The sequence below is a fragment of the Phlebotomus papatasi genome, chromosome 2 (assembly GCF_024763615.1).
Source record: "Phlebotomus papatasi isolate M1 chromosome 2, Ppap_2.1, whole genome shotgun sequence".
Taxonomy (NCBI): domain Eukaryota; kingdom Metazoa; phylum Arthropoda; class Insecta; order Diptera; family Psychodidae; genus Phlebotomus; species Phlebotomus papatasi.
The window spans coordinates 83,516,812-83,538,914 of NC_077223.1; the positions used below are offsets into that span (position 1 = coordinate 83,516,812).

General features: G+C 33.2%; 1 protein-coding gene across 6 annotated transcripts in view; it reads right to left on the reverse strand.

Annotated features, from left to right (window-relative positions):
- Positions 1-22,103, reverse strand: part of LOC129804718 (potassium voltage-gated channel protein Shab) — a 137,753-nt gene that overhangs the window by 44,058 nt on the left and 71,592 nt on the right. For all 6 annotated transcript variants that reach the window (XM_055852271.1, XM_055852269.1, XM_055852267.1 and 3 more), the window contains 2 exons: positions 19,044-19,578; positions 790-1,633 (listed from right to left, as the gene is read on the reverse strand). In XM_055852271.1, the coding sequence (XP_055708246.1) occupies positions 790-1,633; positions 19,044-19,578 (1,379 nt within the window). The remainder of the gene's footprint in view (positions 1-789; positions 1,634-19,043; positions 19,579-22,103) is intronic.

Here is a 22,103-nt window from a genome sequence, read left to right on the forward strand (position 1 = left end):
TTTCACGTGGCTCCTCACTTCAACTTGATATACGGCTATGAAAATTAGTGTTTGGTTATCAAGATGGCTGAAAAGTATAGACTGAAGTTAGCTTCAATTATGATGTTTGAATTCAGCGCCAGTTGAAGTCTAGGCTTTGGGATTACTTATCTAAATTTTTTACCAAATACGAACAACGGATTTTCGAGAGAAATGCATTGTGCTGTTATGTTGAAAATAACGATAAATCGAAAACAACATGAAACTAGTGCCCTAGAATTTATCCAATTGTTCATCTTTAATATTGTTTAGTTTAATAATTGCAAAATTACATAGCAGAACAATGTTGATTGATTGTACATTATGTTTGAGTCTACTAAACTAAAAGGTAGAAACACAATAACACAGAACACAGTCATAGAAAAATTTATTCGAAGCCTTTGAAGACAATCATCTTCTATATTATGGTACCTATAAATATGTGTTTTCACATTCAAATCTGAGGATTAGGGAAATGAGATAGCAGCAAGTAAACCTTGAACTGACACTATTCTGTCAAAACATAGAAATTCAAGGAATAATTCTATGATAAAATTTCTTCAAGCTTTGACCTAAATTTATCATGAAGGATAAAATCTACTGCTTTACAGTTCTTCTGCGGCAGTAGTTTTGATCCTATTACAGGAAATATATTTGTATACCGAGATAGAACCAAAGTGTCATATTTTGAGGATTTGGGAGATAGTTTACGTTCAAGGACAAGCATAAGGGTTAAACAGAAGAAAAAGAAAAGAATTTAAATTATCTCACCTGTGTCAACGATGACATCAATGAGATCCATACTCTTGGCGAAAGCGTCCCTTAGATTGATATGATGGAAGGAGACGATGCTGCCCTCGCGCTTGGCCCGATCCAATGCTTCCCTACGCTTAAGAGCTTTTTCTCTACGCATCTGATTCTTATAGAATTCGGCGAAATTATTAACGATGATGGGAATGGGCAAAGCAATTACCAGTACGCCGCATATACAACACACCGTGCCAATGACCTTTCCTAGCGGAGTGGTGGGATAGATGTCCCCGTACCCCACTGTGGTCATCGTGATCCCGGCCCACCAGAATGTTTCAGGAATGGATATGAATTTGGTTTGGGGCTCATCCTTTTCGGCAAAATATGCCAAGGATGAGAATATGAGAACGCCCATTGCCAGGAACAACATGAGCAGACCGAGCTCCTTATATGAATTGCGCAATGTGAAGCCGAGCGACTGCAGGCCCGTGGAGTGGCGGGCCAGCTTGAGGATTCGCAGGATGCGCATGATGCGGAAAACCTGCACCACCCGGCGCACATCCTGGAACTGGTCCGTGGCGTTCTTGTTGGTTTCCAACAGGAACAGGGACACGAAGTATGGCATTATGGCAAGAAGATCTATCACATTGAGGCCGCCTTTGAAAAATTTCCATTTATCCGGAGATGCACTGAATCTCAATACATATTCTAGTGTAAACCATGAGATACAGACGGCCTCCACCATCGCCAGCTCGGGATTGTCCTGTGGCGAGCCATTGTGGTCGGCCTGGAGGGACGGTAGCGTGTTCAATGTCAATGCTACTGTCGACAGGACAATGAACAGGATGGAGATCACTGCGATCACCTGCAAGGCGAGTCGATTCACAAATAGCACAAGCACCATTTATACCATTTGATTTCTTCTCATCGGAACAAGAAAAAAATCCTTGGACCCTTTTTGTTTCAAGGAACGCTTCAAAATGTGACTCTTTTGCTTGATATTCAAAATGTTGTGTGAAGATTGAGATCAAATTGATAGATTGTGTGTAATTGCAGTAGAAAGTTACTGAATCAAACGGCATAAATGTATTGCAGTTTAGTAGATCTACAGGCGCTATGGAGTTTTAACCGATTGCCATACTAACCCTAAGTGTTTTTAAACGATTTTTGAGAGACTTTTATTTCATAAGAATTCTAAAAGATAATAACTTTTAATCGGAAACCAATTATTTAGGAGAAAATAGAAATATCCAACTTGTTCAAATGTTCTTTAAAATTAAAAATGGTTGCAAAAGCCTTTTAAACGTTTGAAACGAGCTTGTATTATATGAATCCCTAACTAAGAATCACAATGGCTGCCTTATAGAACCAAAACCTTGACAAGTCTTTTATAACTCTTTCAGGACGAGAGGGTCAAAAATTGGGAATCAGAAAAGTCACTTTTCCGATTTCTTTGAACAAAACAGAACTTTAGAGTTTAGAAGGCCGTAGGAAAAAATGTATTGAAAAACCGGTGTCCCTATCGTTCTTAAAGGGTTAAAGCGCATTTAAAAGGCTTGAAATGAGAATTTTGTGTTTAAATTCCAGTAGATCTTAAGCCCCTTAAGAGTGCGTCGCTTTACTTTTATTCACAGAGATAGAACCAAGAGCGATTTAACCCTTTAAGGACGATTGGGTCACCGGTGACCCAAAAATAGAATTTTTCCTATGACCTTCTCCAGGGCTATGTTTTTATCTAAAAAGTCGGAAAAAGTGATTTTTTCAGATCCTCAGTTTTTGACCTTCTCGTCTTTAAAGGGTTAAGTAGATTATAAGAATTTTGGTTCAAATGAAACTTAGAGAGGATTGTACAAGACAATGTACAAGTTATCCTTAATTAAGAATAGAAATCTTAAAATTAAGATAATTGTTTAAAGTTTATTCAAAAGCCTATGATGAATAAAGCGACGAGTGCCTTTAAAACTTTTGTATCATTAATATATAATTATTTTTATCTAAATTATTAACCGTTTACGAACGAATGGGACACCGGTGTCCCAAAAATAAAAAAAGAACTAATTTTTCGGACTATAGCCAAAAAATTGTTTTTGTTTTTGGGACACCGGTGTCCCATTCGTCCTTAAAGGGAAAAAGTCACCTACAATACGCCACTAGTCGTATTTTATTTGGTTGTTCATGAAACTGTCAAAACCTGTTATATTTATTTCGCTTTATCTTTGTTATCCTGTTGATTATCATTAAACCGCGATAAAGTTATCCTTATCGTTATATCAGTGTTATCATTGTCCATAAGGATATTTCAAATTTCGTAATTTTACAATGAACAACAAACTTTATTTAACTTTGTAATGGTATTTCATATCCGCTTATCCATGGATAATGAATAAATTTTGAAATGAAAACGATAAAACCTTTTCGTAAACCGTAAGATCGTCTTCAGACTAGAGGTTTACCCCAGTTCCCGCGAGTCTCAAAACCTTAAACAGCAACCGATTTTATTGATTTTTTCAAAATGTAATAGGTCATTTGCCCTTAATAATCCAATCCTAAGTTAAATTTTTCCATATGTTGAGGTATATGTTGAATTTCCAATACCAGTGAAGTATAAAAAGGCTTTTAGAAGCGTTAGGAGCAAAAAACAATTTTCTTTTTGAATTTCAATAAATTTTTGTAACCTTTTGTTTAACTTTGCAAAAAATAAAATTGAATACCCTGATGTAACAAAAAACATATTTTAAGATCTGCTATCTATGCATAGTAAGTATTTATTTAAAACCTAACGATGAAATTTCTTCTTTAACTTGAAAATCTTCTTATTATCTCTTTATTCACGTTATCCAGATTTTAGGTCTAAGTTATATTTTGATCGACATTACATATCATTTCGTGTATTGAGAATGTGTTTTTCAACCGAAAGGGTTTATAATTTTAGTCTCTTTCAGAAGGTCTTGGAATTAATGATAAGATCGAACCGGTTCCAATCGGTTCTGAACCGAGAATAAACCAATTATGAGCAGATAACTATGTTTTATCCGAAAATCAATTCTAATAGGGGGAAGTGGGGCACCTTTGAAATTGAGATTTTTCTTCTATGATTAAGTGGAACTGAGCTATATCAAAATATAATTTAGCTTCTAAATTTGTTTGTGCAGCTAAATTATATCACGATAAGGCTCAATTTTATTTAAAAATAGGTGAAAAATCCCAATTTCAAAGGTGCCCCACTTTCACAGGTGCCCCACTTCCCCCTACTTTTAAAACTATTTTGAAGTATCTTTTTAGAGGTTTATAAATCGGTTTGGTTCTGAACCGGTAAACGGTAAATGATGTAAAAGTCCTTTTGTCTAAGTCACGAGTTCCAGTATTTCGCAAAGCCAAGGATGCTTTGAAACCCTTTTTTTCGTCCTTTGTGTTTTTATCCTTGAATATTAGAATGATTTTTAAAAACCAAAATATGAAATATTTATAAAACTAATATTTCTTTTCGTTTTATCCATGCATATCAAAGCTACATTATCTAGACGAGCATCTAAAACAATTTTATTTTGTCTTTTATCTGCATTTTTCTCTAGCAGTTACATTAGATCTCGGATAAATATTAAGTAACTTTTTATTTATCAATGTGAACCTCGTATCTTTTACACATAAACGATTTTTTTCGATACCTTGGATAAATATTTATCGAAAATGCTTGAAGTTGGATTAGTTTGAAAAGCCTCTCAAAATTCAGTTTTATCTTAAGCAAAATTTACGTATTTGGGATAATTGTTTTTATCCAAAAACAGGCACAATTTCTTAGCAAATCAGTTATCACTCTCAATTAGGCCCTTTGTGAAGTGATTGGAAGAGCGACTGAAAGCTCAAAAGTGGACTCAGCATTACTTTTCATCATAATTAACATTTGGAAATGCTTTAGTATACTATTTGGCATAGACAATACGTTCGAATTAAAAGACACACAGAAAGTGCGAGAGATGTGAAAAGTTGTCAACCGTCAAGAATGATAGCGTCGGGTCTGCAGTCGACATATATGTACTTCTTTTTCCAAAATAAAAAATTAAATATGCTTGTTGAGGCAAAATTGGCAGCCTTTTTCTTTGTCAAAAGGTTTAGAATTTGCTGCAGCGACACGTGTTACAACAGAAAGAACAAAACATTTAATATTATTACAACATGAAAGAGATATTAACTTTCACAAAAAATCAGTTTATATTTTTTAGTGCTTACTTAATTGTTCTTAATGTGACAATGGACGATCACAGAATATTTTATAATGTTCAATATTTATGAAAATAAAAAGAATAAGAATTGAAGTTAAAGAAAAAACTTAGAATTCAAAACAAAAGAAAATAGACTTGAAGACAGATACTTAAAAGAAAGTGTTTAAGAACAGTAAAATGGTGTTCATAAGAAAACTTTCGAAGAAATGTGATGTCAAATTTGTGAATATTTTAATTTTCCTTTTCTTTTTGTAATATTTTAATTTGAAATTTTGCATTTGATATTTGTTTTTTGTAGGCGTACACATAATTTACAGGTAACTTTTGGAATAACAATTGTATACAAGAAAAAATAATAAATAAATTACAAAGATTACAATTTTGCAACCAATCAAAGCATCGTCAATTTTGTCTCAAAGAATATGTGACATGATTGACCAAAAAAGAGAAACATAAATAGAATACATTAAAATATCTACACATTGACATTTAGCATGACAATTTATGATAGAGATAGAGGGATAGAGAACAAGAGAATTCTTTATTTTTTTTAACAAAGATAAAAGAAAATTAGTACAGAAATAATCTAATATAGGAAGATTTTTTGTAATCTTTTGTGTATAGAGTAAATTTAGTTCTTATTTTTTTGTGAAGAGTGTTAAGTGTTGTTTAGTGTGTGTTTTCTATGCATCTACGGGTTGCTTTTATGTGTAATTTTGACTGATATTTTATTTTATGAAATTTTCATCGTTGTGACGTGGAATCAAATGGAAAAGCTTAAAACGTAACAAAAGAAGACATTTAATCGGGCTTTCTGTGTTATACTTTATTCATCTACAATTTTCGTGTTGAATTGTTTTACTCTGCATTTTCTCACTTTTACACAATCTACATAATGATGATTATTTATAAACCACATTTTCCGCACTAAAACTTCGTGCTGAAAATAATAGTTTATAAATTTTGTTTTTTTTGGTATATGGTAAAGATGTAAATGTTGTGCAAAATTACAATATGGAAATATGTTAATTATGTAATAAAAACGATATTAGAAGCATGCTATAGAATAATGGTCTTAGATGGATTTCACATGAAGCACAAGCATTTGAAGCGCAAGCATTTTAATGTCCCAACATTTTCAATATAAAAACAAAAAAATCACAAATCAGAGGATGAACCAAAGGAAGGGATATCCCAAGAGATTTCTAATTGGCAGCACACAAATATTTTTGATTGAAAACATGTGTCTAACATTTTAGTCAGAATGAGGTGTAGATATCGTTCACTCACTTAAGAAAAACGTATGAGTCCCATATTATGGTCTTCGCATATTAATGCCTTAGATATACTTAAGACTTAAGCCCAGAGACGGCCTAATGTAATTATAATCAAAATAATCAGAATACATTTCCATCATTTTCTATCTAATTAGTCTTTCGACTTAAACCGAGAAACGGCTTAGTTAGTGGAAAACTGATGGAAATTTAGTCAAATAATTATTTTAATTACAATTACGATAAGGCGTCTCTCGGCTTAAGTCATAAGTGTGTCTAGGTCATACATTTTTTTTCTAAATTACTTACACAGAAGATTGTGGATAGTATTTTCAACAAAAATAATTTTTCATTTTCACTATAAATGTTTAGTTATTGCAATAAAACCAATAAAATAAAACCTAGTTTTAATCATTACTACAGTTATAGAACTTTTTTTTTAAGAATTGGATCTATTCTAAACTCTTTCGGTGCTTAAAAGTTTAATGGTTCTGTTTAAATTGAAAAATTTCAACTTTTCTCCAAAATATCTACACTTGAGAGAAATCCGGAAAAGTCAAAATAACATTCCGGAAATGTTAATTTTACCCTGCAGTATTGATCTGAGAACGGTGTATTACCTTTTTTAGATGCATTATGGGTCAAAGTTACACTTCTTTCATGTTGATTTTCCCCTTAAAAGGTGTAAAATTAACATTATAAAATGTTAATATATTTTTATACCCAAAAAGTGTTAAAGTTATGACGAAAAAAGTTAACCGCAGCCTCTTTTTTTCTCAGTGTATACAAACACTGGAAAAAGATGATTAGCTTTTTTCGTCATAACAATAATGCCCAACGCACAATAACTTTTGTTTAGTAAACATGTTTTTGACATTTCAATGAGAGTGAGTGATATCTAGATCTAGTTATCTCGCTCACACTTATAGAAAATTTTGAAAACATGTTTACAAACAAAAGTTATTGTGCGCTGGGCATAACACTTTCCAGGTGTAAAAATATATCAACATTCTTTCATGTTAATTTGGAAAAACCGCTAACTTTAACCCCTAATATCTCTGAGAAGGATCATATTTACACCGATTAAAGATCAAAACCATATGGTAAAATTATCATTTTCGGAATTTTATTTTAACTTTTTCGGATTTTTCTCAGTCAAGGATAGAAAAATTCGAAAAAGGTTTGTCTCTCTAATCAAATTTTATATTGTTACAATTTTGGAGCTACGAGGAATGGCGTTTCCGTTGCATCAATATTTTTCATTCTAAGTATATAATTCATGTAAAAAACACATATCATTCTGAACAATATTATTCGACTAGTCTCCATCAGAAAGGTTGTCGGTTAGGAAACTGTATGAGGGGTCTGAGGTTTACTTCTTTTCTAGAATGTTTGTTAAGAGTCTTGGAACTATTCATAGCCCCATAGAAGAAGAATTCTGAATGAACTTCTGCCTGGGTATTAAGGGGTTACGTGGGTCACGCAGAAACACCGCACATTTCTTTAACATCTTTTTTCAAAACAATAAAGAAAACATTTAATTCGAGCTCTTAAGCATATAAAGGTGCAACAGTTTAACTATTTTAATTATTCAATTTGTAAGACTTAATTTTAGCAGACGATTTTTTTTTAAAAAGAACTAAGATTTTTTTATGAAAATTTTGAAAAATATAGTTTAAATATTTTACTTTTTATATGCTTAAAAACTTAAATAAAAATAAAAATTTATAATGTTTAAGAAAACATTAGCGAAAATGTCGTGTTTGTCAGTCCTTTTTGAACTATGTAACCCCTTAAAAGATCCCTCTGTTGACCAGGAATTCAAAGACTGTAGGGAGATGCGTGGTGTCCGGATACTTTTGAATTGATTGGGGTACGTTTAAAATAGAGATTGTTCTCCTATTTTTAAATGGAACTGGGCTTTACTATGTTATAATTTAGCTCGACAAATCAATTGTGAAGCTAAATTACAATATAATAAGGCTCAATTCTTTCTAAAATATGAGAAAAAAGCCCAATTTCAATGGTACACAAATTCAAAGATAGGGGCAAGTGGGGCACCTTTGAAATTGGGATTTTTCTCCTACATTTAAATGGAACTGAGCCATATCATAATGTAATTTAGCTTCTCAATATGTTTGTGCAGCTAAATTATATCACAATAAAGCTCAATTTTATTTAAAAATAGGTGAAAAATCCCAATTTCAAAGGTGCTTCACTTTCAAAGGTGCCCCAACTTTCCCCTACACTAAAAAGATATTAAAATATCCAAAACTTCAATTCAACTATAGATCTTTTTAATTGAAATTTTAAATGATTATTCTTCAGTGAGTTAAATAAATGCAGTTAACACAGTTATTGATTCAGCCGACGAAGTGTTCAAAAATTCCACTTTTATTTTAAAATGAACCGATAGAAAGCAGAATTTGCAAGATTCGACTTCTAATTGAAGAGTGACCTAGTGAGATTGCAGAAAGTTTATGCTTCAACTTTCTGCTGGAATATTACCACAATAATCGTGCATAATATTCAAACAGAAAGTTGAAAAATGAACTCTGCAATCTCACTTGTTCATTATATTCAACTGAGAGTTGAATCTTTACAAATTTTGCACGTTTATTGGGAAACTTTCAACTCAGAGGTCAATTTTGCAACAATTATAGTTTAAAATTTAACTTACATAGAATTTTTTTTAATGTTTTGTAAAGATTTGTAAATTACATTGTTCATGAATTGTATAAACCACTAACAAGTTCATTAAAGTTAATAATTTTTTCACAAGCATTCCTCGTAACATTATCACTTGACAAACAATTTTGTTCTTTTACAAAAGTTTCTTCGTAAATATTCGAAAAAATGCAAATTTTTCATAATATTTTGCCATTTATCTGTGCATTTTTACAAAACTATGAACAAATAGCAAAATATTATGAATATACCTCTATTTGCATATACGAAAATTTAAAAAGAAACGTTTGTAAAATAACAAAAATGTTCGTCAAATGATCATGCTACGAACAATGTTTGTGACAATTTACAAACTTTGACAAATTTCTTTGTGTGTTATACGATTCATTCACACTTTGTCAATATTCTTGGGAATTTAAAAACATCTATACTACATATTTTTAAAAAAAAAAACTTTTATTGTGTAGGGGAATTCAATTAAGAAATTTCAACTCATTTTTTACAGTGTGGTAATTAAGTTGCCCTTCTGATTACCGCATAGTAAAGCAATGGAATATTCGTGAAGTACAATATCTAGAACAGGTATTACTGTGTTTTTATGGATCTCTAGAAGTTTGCCTCGTTATTCGGTCACAAATCAATTGAGGGTGGTTGCGAGTTATTGAAAAGTTCTACCATTCTCCAAGAATCGTAACAATATATTCAATGTACGTACAACCATAGTAAAGTCAACTATGTGATTACAAATTAAATAATTTTTAAGCAATGTATTCGAAATCGTAAAAAGTAGGTTTATTTTCAAAATTTACTTTAAATTTTGATTGGAAGATCTAAATAACATGGTAATTCAAGGAATTTAGTAATAGGAGAGACTGGGGCAAAACTTGTCAAGACGCATATTTAATTCTTTCACGAGCTCTGAGAAAACTTAAACGTTTTATAATGAACATATTCTTATAGGAAATTTACTGCTCTACAACATTGCAGAAGACTATTTTCCTCTATCTAGAGAGAAATGTGATTTTCGAATCATTTTCTAAAAGTCGATTTTGTGGAGATTCTCAAAATTGTTGGGGCAAATTTTGCCAGTCTTCGGATAACTTGTAACGCTTCACTCTCGCAAACGTTAAAAATATAAAATAGACATATTTTTATAGGAAATTTATTCCTCTAACAACTTTGTCGAAGATAATTTTCTCAATCTTAACGAGAAATTAGCTTAAATTGAGCTAATCAGTATTGATATTTTCTGTAAGCCAAATATTCCAAAAATAGGGCTCAAAATTTCATTATTTTTTATTTTCCATAATCCTTCCTCGAATCACTTGAAACTTTGCAAATTTAAGAAGGTTCATGAAGGTTATCTATAATAAAAATTTCAAGCTTCAGTCTCTTTTATTTTAAAATATAGTGAATATTGAAATTTTCGTTTTGACAAATTTTACCCCAGTCTCCCCTAAAATCAATCATTTATTCTTTTACTTTTTAAATAAAACTGGATCTTATTATGATCTAATTTAGCTCAACAAACCAATTGAGAAGCTAAATTACATAAGGCTCAAAATTCTAATTAAAAATAGGAAAAAAGCAAAAATTCAAAGTTACCCTACACACAGAAAAATTTTGACGCTAAATTTAAGAACATATAAGATCCTGGGAACTTAAATTGGACGTGAATCCCCGAGGCGTTTAAGTTTAGAAGCTCTGAGCGAAAGAAATGAGCTAGAATCCCTAGCTCTTTCAAGTTAAGAGATCGGGAACTTAAGTTCAGCATTAGCTGGAAAATCAAAAATGTTTACAGATTTGCAAATTGCAACTAAAACTAAATGATCAAGGATTTAGAATTAGGGCATTGGCATTCATTCGATGGGATTTGAAATTAAATTCCAGAGTGTTTCTGTTTAAGAATTTTTCATTTTTCTGTGTGTAGTTTAAAAGTGTCCCACTCTCCCTAGATATTTTAATTTTTTTCTGAATTTTATTGAATTAAATTTTAAAAATCAAACGAATTCTGTGTAGTAATGTTTTTCATTATTTTAATTGTTAGTCAAAATGTAACAAGATGAAAGATATTGATGCACATTACTGTGCATTTAATGTAGAGAAAAGTTAAAAACGTTTTCATTCATCATTTCGCTAAAATGTCAAACACTTCGTCATTTGCATCAACAATCGTCGTATCTGATTTTTAAATTTTCCTTTTTATTGTTTTTTTTTTACATAAATTTCTAAATATAAATTAACAACAATATTCGATGCAAATGACGATTTACAAAGCAAAAGTAATTGTGTGATGCTCATTAGAATTGATTACAGTGCCAAAGAAATAATACAACAGTGAGATCTATGCATTGAACACGTGAACATTCTCTTTCTATAAAACCAAAGAAGTGACAATAACCAATCCATAAATAAAGAGAAAATTTGGGAAAAAATGGTGGAAAAGTCTAACTTTTAGACTAGCAGTGGGGGTGGATAATTTGGGTGAAAGTTTTACAGAAAACATTACTCATCTATAACATTGTCTACGTGTCAACTAAACACCACAAATCGAGCGACTCTTGCAAGTGGACGAAGTAGTAAACATAGAAAATATTTAACATTCAATATCAATGCAAATATCGGTTTCTGTATCTCTTAATTTCTTTCATTTTCTTTCATTGAAAGGCATTAATAAAAGTTTGAGAAATATTTCTTTGGCATGTGCTAGATGCCTTGAAAGGGTTTTTTTTACTAGCGAAAAAAATTGTAGAAATATTGTGAAAAGTTAATTGAACTTTCAAAATTGATCTGTTAGGGAGTTTGGTTAAGAAATTTTGAAGGAATCTTTTATGACATGGCAATGGTTTATAAAAAAGGGCGATTGCAAAAAAAAGGAAAGATTTCTCACTTTACTTTTTAAATTTATTGTCAAGTGAAATAGGAGACAGAAGAATTTGAAAAAAAAAAAATGAGATAAAATAAGAAAATTGCAAAAAAGTATTGTCTTTGTGTATCATTGGTATTTTTTTGTTGGCAATGTTTTACAATTAACAAAAATAATGGGTTTAAAAAAGAGAGAGAAAACGGAATAAAAATATGTGATTTATTTATTTTTTTCTGAAGAGTATAGTAAATTCAGCATTCGAAACAAAACAGGTTGGGTTTGCACGGAATAACTCACGAATGACTTTCATTGAACTCCGAATAAATGTCCACACCAGCATTTTGGCGGGAAATTTCGAGAGAAGCACCTCAATAAAATCGTGATTTTAACAATATTTGCAACTTTGTAAATCAAAGCTGGGCAAATCACTGATTCTAGCTGCTTCTCCCCGGAGTTCCCAGTTTTCAGGTAATTGAAAAACTGTTCGAGGATTCTACAGCACCTGCCGCCTGGTCATATCGCTTCTGCCCATTCCCAACAATATTCATTACTCTTTTATTATGGATATATTAGCAAAGGAAATACACATTATTCCTCTATTTCCAATCTTTCCAATTTCTTTTTTTATAATGCTCAAGGCTCAAACTGCAATTGAAAAAATTTTGTCATGGAGAGGAAAGACCATAGAAAGGATCTAGGAAGGTAGTTCAAAGTTAAAAAAAAAATCAAAAAAAAATCGAAAGAAAATAAAAAAGAGACTAGAGATATTAGGACCAAAAAGCTGTTTTTCAAAAAAACGTCGCAAAATTATAAAAAATAAGAAGATAGGAAAGATTTGATAGTTTCAACAAAATGAAAGAATTTCCAAAATATTTTGTTTTCTTACCAATTTCAAAAAAGAATAACTCAGAGAGAAGAAAATGAAAATGAAAAACAGAAACCATATACATAAAACATTAATTTTCTCACACATTTTTTTTATCTGTACACACGACATACAACGTAACGACGTTTAAATAATTGGAAATGAATAATAAAGACAAAAAAAACATTCCATTCAGGAAAGCGATTTTTCACTAATTTTCCTATTTCTGCTTTTCGCAGACATTTCCACTTAGAAAGAATGCCAAATTAAAAATGCTTTCCCTGAATGAAATTTAATTCATTTTGCCAATTCCTCACACCCAACCAAATATCATGGTTTAGTGCTCAAATTAATTAATTCACTGAGATAAATATCCATTGAAACTGCAGTAATAATTTGCCACTAACTTCACTATGCTATATTATGGCAGTTATAGCAAATCATTCAGCCATCTTTATAGCTTCAATTAATATTCTATCTCAGCAAAATGTGTGAAAATCGCACAAACATAAAACATTTGTAACGCCAACTAAACTAAAAAAAAGACAAAACATCAAATGAGCAGGACAGTGGATTAGGGATTTTTATAAGACGTCAAATTTATCGATAATTTTGCGTACAACTTGAATAAAATGCCATTTTCTTTGCCATTGAAACGAGTAACATCGATCTCTGTGGATTTATATTATTTTTATTATTGTGACCACAGTTAGTGATGATGCCATCTATAAATATTAAACATTCCATTTAGTTAAAAAATAACAACAAATAATGGTTAAATTGGAAGACATAATGCTAAAATTAATGTTTTTTTCCCATTTTCGCTGATTTGACAAAAAAAAACAAATTAGCGATAAGAGATCTTTAGCAAAAAACATTAATTTCATGAGTAATTTCACTGTTGTTTTTTGTGTATATTGTGAGAAAAAAATAAATGTGTTGACAAAATGTTAAATTTGATTGAAAGTGTTTAAAGAAAAAGCATAATATTTCTTTTAAATTGATTGAATTTGAGAAAAAAAATAAGCTAAAAATATTTTTTACACAATTATAAATGGTATAAGTGTTGTGCCAATTGACAACTGAAAAATTCAACTTGTGTTTTATTGTTGAGCAAATATATTTACAAAGCGATTTGCTTTGCGTTTTACTATCATATATTATGTATTTTATATCATATTAAATAATTATATAAATATTTGCTATAGAAAGAAGGGAAATTCAATCATATATACATACACCATTGCTTAAAACATAGAATTTTACCAAAGTTTCACATAACTTTCCACATATAAGATTAATATCATGCCCAAAAAAAATTGATGAAAATCTCTATAGACCAACAATTTTACCATATCTCTCTTCTCCAGAGAACTACGGACAAAAAATGTAATATTTAGTCATATTTCATTGGAATTTACATATGAAATTTAAGCCTTTTTAGTCGGACGATAGCCACACAAGTTTCCATGACGAAGATTTTGTAGACCGATTTAAATAGTATTCCACAAACCTTCCATGATAAAATTCATATAGCAGGGTTCCCTCCATCCCTTATTATTATTGAGCCTTGATGAAAATTCGCAAAATGAGCATACTCTCTCCACCCCAAAACATAATTACGGAATAAAAGTCTCGAAAGAACATACACAGTTACCCCCATTGGCCTCAAACCATTACTCAGAGCTAGGATACCAAATCCCACCCTACGCCATTCCCAACCATTAAAGCGTCATTTTGACAGAGATTTTATAGGAAAAGTTTGTCGACATCGCTGCCACCTTGTGGTTGATATAATGATTCAAGGAACTGAACAAGTAAGCAAGATGAAAGCTTCTAATTTCCTCTTGGTTGCGCATTTTTCTTTTTCGTCTTATAATCCAATACTTTATCCATCCATGTAGTTCAACCCTTCAACTCAATCTCGCGTTACAAATTACTTTTTTTCTTCAAACTTTACCAAAGTTTTCACAGAGATTATTGTAAAGTAAAGAATCTGGGGTTAGGTCAAAATCTAAATATAAAGTACCATGTTTAAAAAGTTTGTCTTTAAATATAGACTGGCACAAACTATGAGTGAGAAAAATAACAAAATCTCAGATTGCATTAAATCGGTAATCATAAACAATTACTTGTAAAATGTGGCATAGAGACTTGCTATAATTGTCATTTGCTGTTTGAATGTTTCACAATAGATGTCGTATTATTCTACTTCCGGTAATTGTCAATTCATCGATTCAATCTATGTCGAAACATTTAGTGGAGAAGTTCTAACAAGTGTGATAAGTAAAAGTGATATTTTCTATCATTTAAATTAGGATGCAATACTAACGCAGTAAGTCAATCGAGCCGGATGATAAACTTGTCTTTAGTTTTCAATGCTAAAGCGTGTCCCGAATTTAAATTCCAAGTTTTCGACAGTTAGTCACAATAGGAATTGAGTTTTGTCTTGATTTTTTTGACGTTTCAAGAGAATTTCGTCAGCTTTTCATTTCTGAAAAATATATTGAAAAAGGTTGTGTTCTGGCTGAGAAAAGTGATAAAAATGGAGAACCTGGCGAAAATTGATCGTGGACACGCACCTAAAGAATCCAAACGCGAGCTATTGTGAAATCGAAAGGATCACCGGAAGGTGTCCATCCACGGTGCGAAGGGTTATATTACGCTTCAAGGAACTCAAGACTGTGGGCAAAAAGCTGGGTATCTCCAAGAGCTTTGTGCAGAGAATCAAAGAGAATAACGGATTGATAACGTACAAAGCTCAAGCTGCTCCCCATCGCACGGACAAGAATAAGCAAAGTGCCAAAACGAGGTCGAGAAATCTGAGTGACCGAGTTTTGAAAGGCTTTCAAGGATGCATTTGATGGACGACCAAACTGTCGTAAAAGGTGAATTTTCTAGGTTGCCCGGGCAACAGTTTTACACGGCGAAGACTCGTACGGGTGTAGCCAGCAAGTACAGGTTCAAAGAGTACGACAAGTTCCCGAAGAAATATGTGGTTTGGATGGCAATCTGCTCTTCTGGACGTCGCAGCGAAGAATTTTTCATGACAGGAACGATGAACGCGGATATCTACATTAAAGAGTGCCTCCAAAAACGACTTTTGCCACTGTATCAAAGCCACGACATCCCTCCTCTATTTTGGCCTGATTTGGCATTATGTCATTACGCGAAAGCCACCCTGGAATGGTTTGCCAACAACAATGTCAAATATATAAATAGGAAGGTCAACCCGCCCTGCACTCCAGAAGTCCGCCCCATTGAGAAATACTGGGGAATTTTGAAAGGAGACTTGAAGAAGAAGGCTAATCCAGCCAAAGATTTGCAGGACTTCGCACAAAAGTGGAAGAAAATCGTCAGAGATCGTGGGGACGACCTTGTCCAGAGCCTTATGAGGGGAGTAAAGAAGATGGTGCGAATATTTCGCGGAGAAACCGCTTGAACAAAAAACCATAAAGTGGATTTGAATGACACCTCCAACAGATCGTGCTAAACTGTATTGTATACCCAATCTGTAGAGGTGTTTTTTTTAGACAGTGTCCAGTGTGATAAGGTTAGGAAACTGCTACGCTTTACAGCGTTTGCTGCCCACTAGGTACTCCGTCCTTTTCCTATGTCTACTCTCCGGTTAGAAATACTATAGCCTCATCAAACTCCGTACTCCGACCATGATTACTAAGACCTCAGCTAGAAAATACTGTGGTATTCCGACCAAGATGCACTAGCCCATCGAGTCCAAATTCTGAACAGTGTTACCCGGTACCTAAGGAACCTTCTACTTGTGAGCCGTTAGTTTTAATAACTAAAATTTGAGGCAAATCTTCACTTTGCTAATTGTTGTATTCTTGGTTGTTTTGACGATCATATCGTTACTTTCTTTGCCAATGAAACTCCTTCCTATTGCAATAGTTTGACTTAAAGTTTGACTCGTTGACGTGCTTCAGGATCAGTTTATGATTTGAAGAACTTTACTCGCCGAATACCGTTCAGAAGGTAAAAGTTTATCTCCTCGCTATTTGTTCCGACAAGAACGTTGTTTAATATCTAACACTTGAAGAGGACGCCTGTTTTTCTGTCATTTACCTCATATTGCCCTGATTATCTGAGACTACTGCAAAGCAGTACAGTTTCAACATAGCAAAATCTTCTGTTTTTGTTTTTTTCTCTTTTTTATTGCAATTTTGTGTATTCAAAGAAAAGTTCAAACATGTTTTTTACATGATTGGCATATACAACCTGAGAAAGAGCTTTTCCACCGTTTTGCTCTGGAGGTTGGTCACCAACGCTAAGACGGCGGTGGACGCTGAAAACTACACGGAATCTCAGTTAAACGAAACTGTACTTCGAAAGCATTGTTGATGAATAAATTTATCTATCTATCTACTTACTAGGATTAACCAAATGCTTCAACTTCTATATGCCCCTAATGAGGGATTTTCAGGAATTCTCTTAACTTAGAATGGTAGAGTAACTTCAGTTATTCCATCATATTCCTAAAATTGACTCCATTAACTTTGCGTTAAAGTTTAGAAATTGATTCCAATTTGTTAATAAGATTTAACCCTCAGTCAGAAACCCGTATAAGGACTGTGTGAGGAACGAAACGGAGCACATGGCACTTTCAAGATGTAGATGTAAAATCACGAAAGAGAAGAACGTCACAAACAACTTGATTTTCTGCATATAGTGACGGGAAACTACCGCATTAAGAAACTTTAAAGAGTCACGTGAAAGCTGTATTGCATTTCAAGCTAATATTATGTTATCATAAGTATAATGTGTCAGGAAGACATTCGTATAGCTCAAACGAAACATCATGAAATATGAAATCTCAAAAAAAACTGAATGAAAAGCTGGACTACAAGAAGTTCTGAGAGTAAAGACATTGAAATGATTGGAGTTCTCGGTACCTGATACCTTCTGTGAGTTCTCCGTGGTATATTCTTGAGTATCTCGAGTAGAATTACCTCTTGATTTAAACCGTAATGTCTTTCGTTGCTTTTGAATATCTAATCTCTAAATTTCTTTAAAAAATATAAAGATTAGGTATATGGGAGACTAACGGAATCAATTGTTGCGAGCATGAGTATCAGTTTCTTTATCTAAAACTTGAATGAGTACTTCCGCACAAGTTTGCCCCGTGAATAGGGGGATGAGTGTGAGAAAAGGGGAGTTCAACAGGATGTTGAAAAAGGAAATTACACCCTCGAACCACTCGTCTTTTGTGTGTTTTTCATTATTTTCTCAAGTCTCCGGGTTGTGCTATATCCGGTGCCAAATATTTCGTTTGTCCGACAAAACAATTTCCAAAATATCGCCCTTTCTCTTTATCCATGCAAAAATATTCTAACAGCTTTTTTTCCGCATGATTTCCATTCAACTATTTACTGGAAGAAGTTCCACGATGTTGTATTTACTCAAGGGGAACGAGGCAGGGAAAAAAAACACGAAGCTCAATATGAAGGAAATTGTAGACGATTTATCAAATGACTCGGAGATGGAAGGATGGGGTTTGTGGGTGTTGTGGGACATATCCACTGAGGCTTCCCCCAGTAGACGACTATCAGACCATAAAAAGATTAGATGGAGTGCATTGGCTCAGTTCATCCATAGCAATTCTCTAGCCCCTATATATCGTTGGAGCATTAAAAGCAGTTTTGATACCGTCTGAGGTGCATTTTAAAGAGTTGCACAACTCCATCAACATGATTGCCATCGCTATGTGGAGTATACTTTTATTGAATATGGGGTTGTCGAGGTGTGGTCATATGGTGAGAATAATCATTAAAATCCCCCGAAAATGCTGCCCCAAGTGTGAGTTTTTTTTTTCAACACCCCGAACCTATCCTCACAATTTTTCCCGCTCCTCATATACTTTGTACATTACATTGATTTTTCACAACATGTGGTAACAATTCTCACAACACTCTGCCACTGCATGGAATTTTAATGGCTCTAAAATAGTTATTTAATTGAAATCACAGGAATAAAGAAACCCTCTAGTGTCCCAATTAGCGTCAAAAGTGGATGAGAAGTTGGAAAATATAGTGCGTAAAATATGGCTCGAGGAGCACGTGTTCAACGCATGTTTTGTTGCGTGTTTTATCACCTCTTTTCCTTTTCCATCAATCTCATGAAAAATGCATCTAAATTGGTTCTCTCAAAATGAATTCTTCCTATGTGAAACTTTGGTCAAATGGCGTCTTACATTTCCCTTCTTTCTACGGCGTCAATCAGAGAACGTCTTAAAGAAAGAAATGGATCTTACCCAAAAAAACGAACAATACAAATTTGATGAATTTGTGTCGACACCACTTTGTTTTCTTTTTTTTATTTATTTTTTTTTTTGGAATAATACTCACCCTAGCGGCTAGACTCGTATTTGGCTTTTCCAGCAATTCCCACAAGTACTTTTGGTACTGGGCACATTTTCCATCTCCAAATTCCTCCTCTTCACGCTGCCTCAGACTCTCGGCTTCCTTTCGCATCTCCTCATGCACGTGCTCCTTGCGTTGATGGTACTTGTGCTGGCAGCACGATTCCAGGTACAGCTCATCGACGCCCCAATACTCGAGATCATCACTGAATGCCAATACACACATCTCATCCACCAAGTGCAATTTGCCCGTTCGATAGAAATTCAAAATTGAACTGAAACTTTTGGGGTGTCTATCGAAAAAGTACTCGTTGTCCACGAGGGAGTAGTCATCACACAGTTCAGAAATTGCTTCGTGCGTTGTGCACTCCCGCAGTCGTCCAAGGCGTGTATGGGGCAGACGTTCGAGGGTACGCCACAACACTTCGTGTTTTACGCCACCAACATTGATCGAGACACGCCGATTCATCGCCTTGGATCGCTGTATCATGAAGGGCTCCGGTGGTATGGAGGACATAGACCTGTCAATGTAACAAGGGCTTTCTTAAGTCTCAGAGCACATGCTCAGTTAAATAAGACAGAATCAAAAGTGACCTAATACCAGGGGCCTATCGACATTTCATTTTTCCATACGTTTCTGCATAGAGGCACTGAAGACTATTGGCAAGTTTTTTCCTAAAGAGAATTGACTTATCAGTCTGATATATTTCGAAATCTTGTACTAAAAGCTATCTAAAAATACATATTTCATAATGTTCGCCGAAATAGTATAAGAACTACGAGCAAATTTGTTTAAGTCGCGGAGCAATATCTGCAAAATTTTTACAAGGAAAACTGAAAAATAGCTTCGCTTTTTGTTAGGCTTGATGGGCCCTTGCCTAATACACTAAGAAAAAACCTAAAAAGTTAATACAACTCTATGGCAGAAATTAATTAATTCGTCGGATATCGATGTAATTATTACTCTTTTTCGATGTAAAATTGCATCTCGACTGAAGTATGTGCTTAAGTGTTTTCGTTTTAAGAATATACTTCAATCAAGAAGATTTTCGTGTGACAAAGCTCATATGGAACATCAACTAGAAATATGCCTAACGGTGTTTCATGAGTTCATGTGCGAGCATCATACTTTATATTTCGCTCGAAACATACACACAGAAAAATTTTAACTCTAAATTTAAGAATATATAAGATGCTGGGAACTGAAATTGGACGTGAATCCCCGAGGCGTTTAAGTTTAGAAGCTCTGAGCGAAAGAAATGGGCTAGAATCCCTAGCTCTTTCAAGTTAAGAGGTCGGGAACTTAAGTTCAGCATTAGCTTGAAAATGAAAAATGTCTACAGATTTGCAAATTGCACCTAAAACTAAATGATCAAGGATTTAGAATTAGGGCATTAGCATTCATTGGATGGGATTTCAAATTAAATTCCAGGGTGTTTCTGTTTAAGAATTTTTCATTTTTCTGTGTGTAGGGAACTTGAGGTCAAGAAAATAATAATAAAGAAAATGATAAAATTAAAAAAAAACATAAAATTACAAAACATATTCATTTTGGGATTTGAAAGAGTAATTTTAACTTTAAAAAAGATTTTTTTAACTCTTAAAACGAGTTTTTTTCAGTTTTAAAAAGAGTTATTTTAACTCTTTTGTCATGTAAATTGTAGGAAAAAAAGTTAAAACAACTCTTTCGAATATTACACCTAAATAGAAGTAAAATCAACTCTAAAATATAGTTAATCTAAAATCACAACGAAAAAGAGTTAATTCAACATCAATTCGAGTAAGCTTTACTCGATTATTTTTCTGAGTGTATACACTCCTAACTTTTTAACTAACTTAAGATTTTAACTAACCTATAGGTTAGTTAAAATCGTGTTGTAACTTTGGTTTGGACTGGTTTAGAGGGTTTTAGATTTAGATCAACTCTATCATAATTAACAAAATTCAATAATTACTACAAGTTTTCGAACGATAATAACTTCAAGTGGTAATCGATAGAAGCGATTTAGTCGAAACAGTATTTTTTATAAACTTTTAAAGGTTGGATAGCTGGGATCTTCCGAACAAATAAACGCCCTACAACAACCTCAAAGTGTAAGCCCTCTAGTCGCGAGAGTTCTCCTAGAACCATTAGCGTTTATCCTAATGAACTTAGGGTTGTAGGAACACCTCACCGACAGGAATTTGTTCAAAATATTAAAATTTATTTAATGTAGGGTAAGTGTGCCAAATTCCGGCCACATTTTTTGTTCCTCGAATTTTCATGAATTTTTGGTTTTTACTCTAGAGCAGAGGTAGAACAGTTTGAAACCGCTAAAAACGTCAAATAAAGCTTGTTCGTCAATGATCAAAACGCTAGCTGAGCAAACTTAGTTTGACGTTTATTCGGTTTCAACGATTCTTGCACACCTCTGCTCTAGAGATTATACAGTGCAAAAGAATAACAAAAATGCAGCTTGCACAAATGAGATGACGTGAAAAAGACATTTGAGGAATTCCCGAAGGGCAAAGAACTATGAGAATGACGGTGGCCGAAACAGGGCACCAAAGCTTTGTAAACATTTTTATTTATTTTAAAATGTATTAACTCTTTCGTCTCCTTTGGGACTCTGGGTACCCATGGAAACAACAATTTTTTTTAAACTATCTAGAATCGATAAAAATCCGATTCTTCTGGATAATTACAAACTATAGTGATGTCCAAATCTAGGATATTTCTTGCAGGATCCTAATTAACTCCTGAGTTTAAATATTTTTGGCCAAAAATCGTGAATTTTCGATTTTCTGCTTCCTTGCAGATATCCTGACTTTTTTTTATATTTTTAGACCAGAATAAGAAAAAAACTCTCGGGGCCAATAAGTATGATAACTAACAATTACAGATTATATAAATTCGAAAACATTTTTTTCTTGAATTTTGAAAAAACTTGCTCAAACTTTATGGGTACTCTCATCCGCAAAAATCTAGAGGTCAAATGGAAGGTTATTCCGCCAATGACCGCTACGCCATTTGCTTTTTGACACCAACCTTGTAACAAAATTCCAA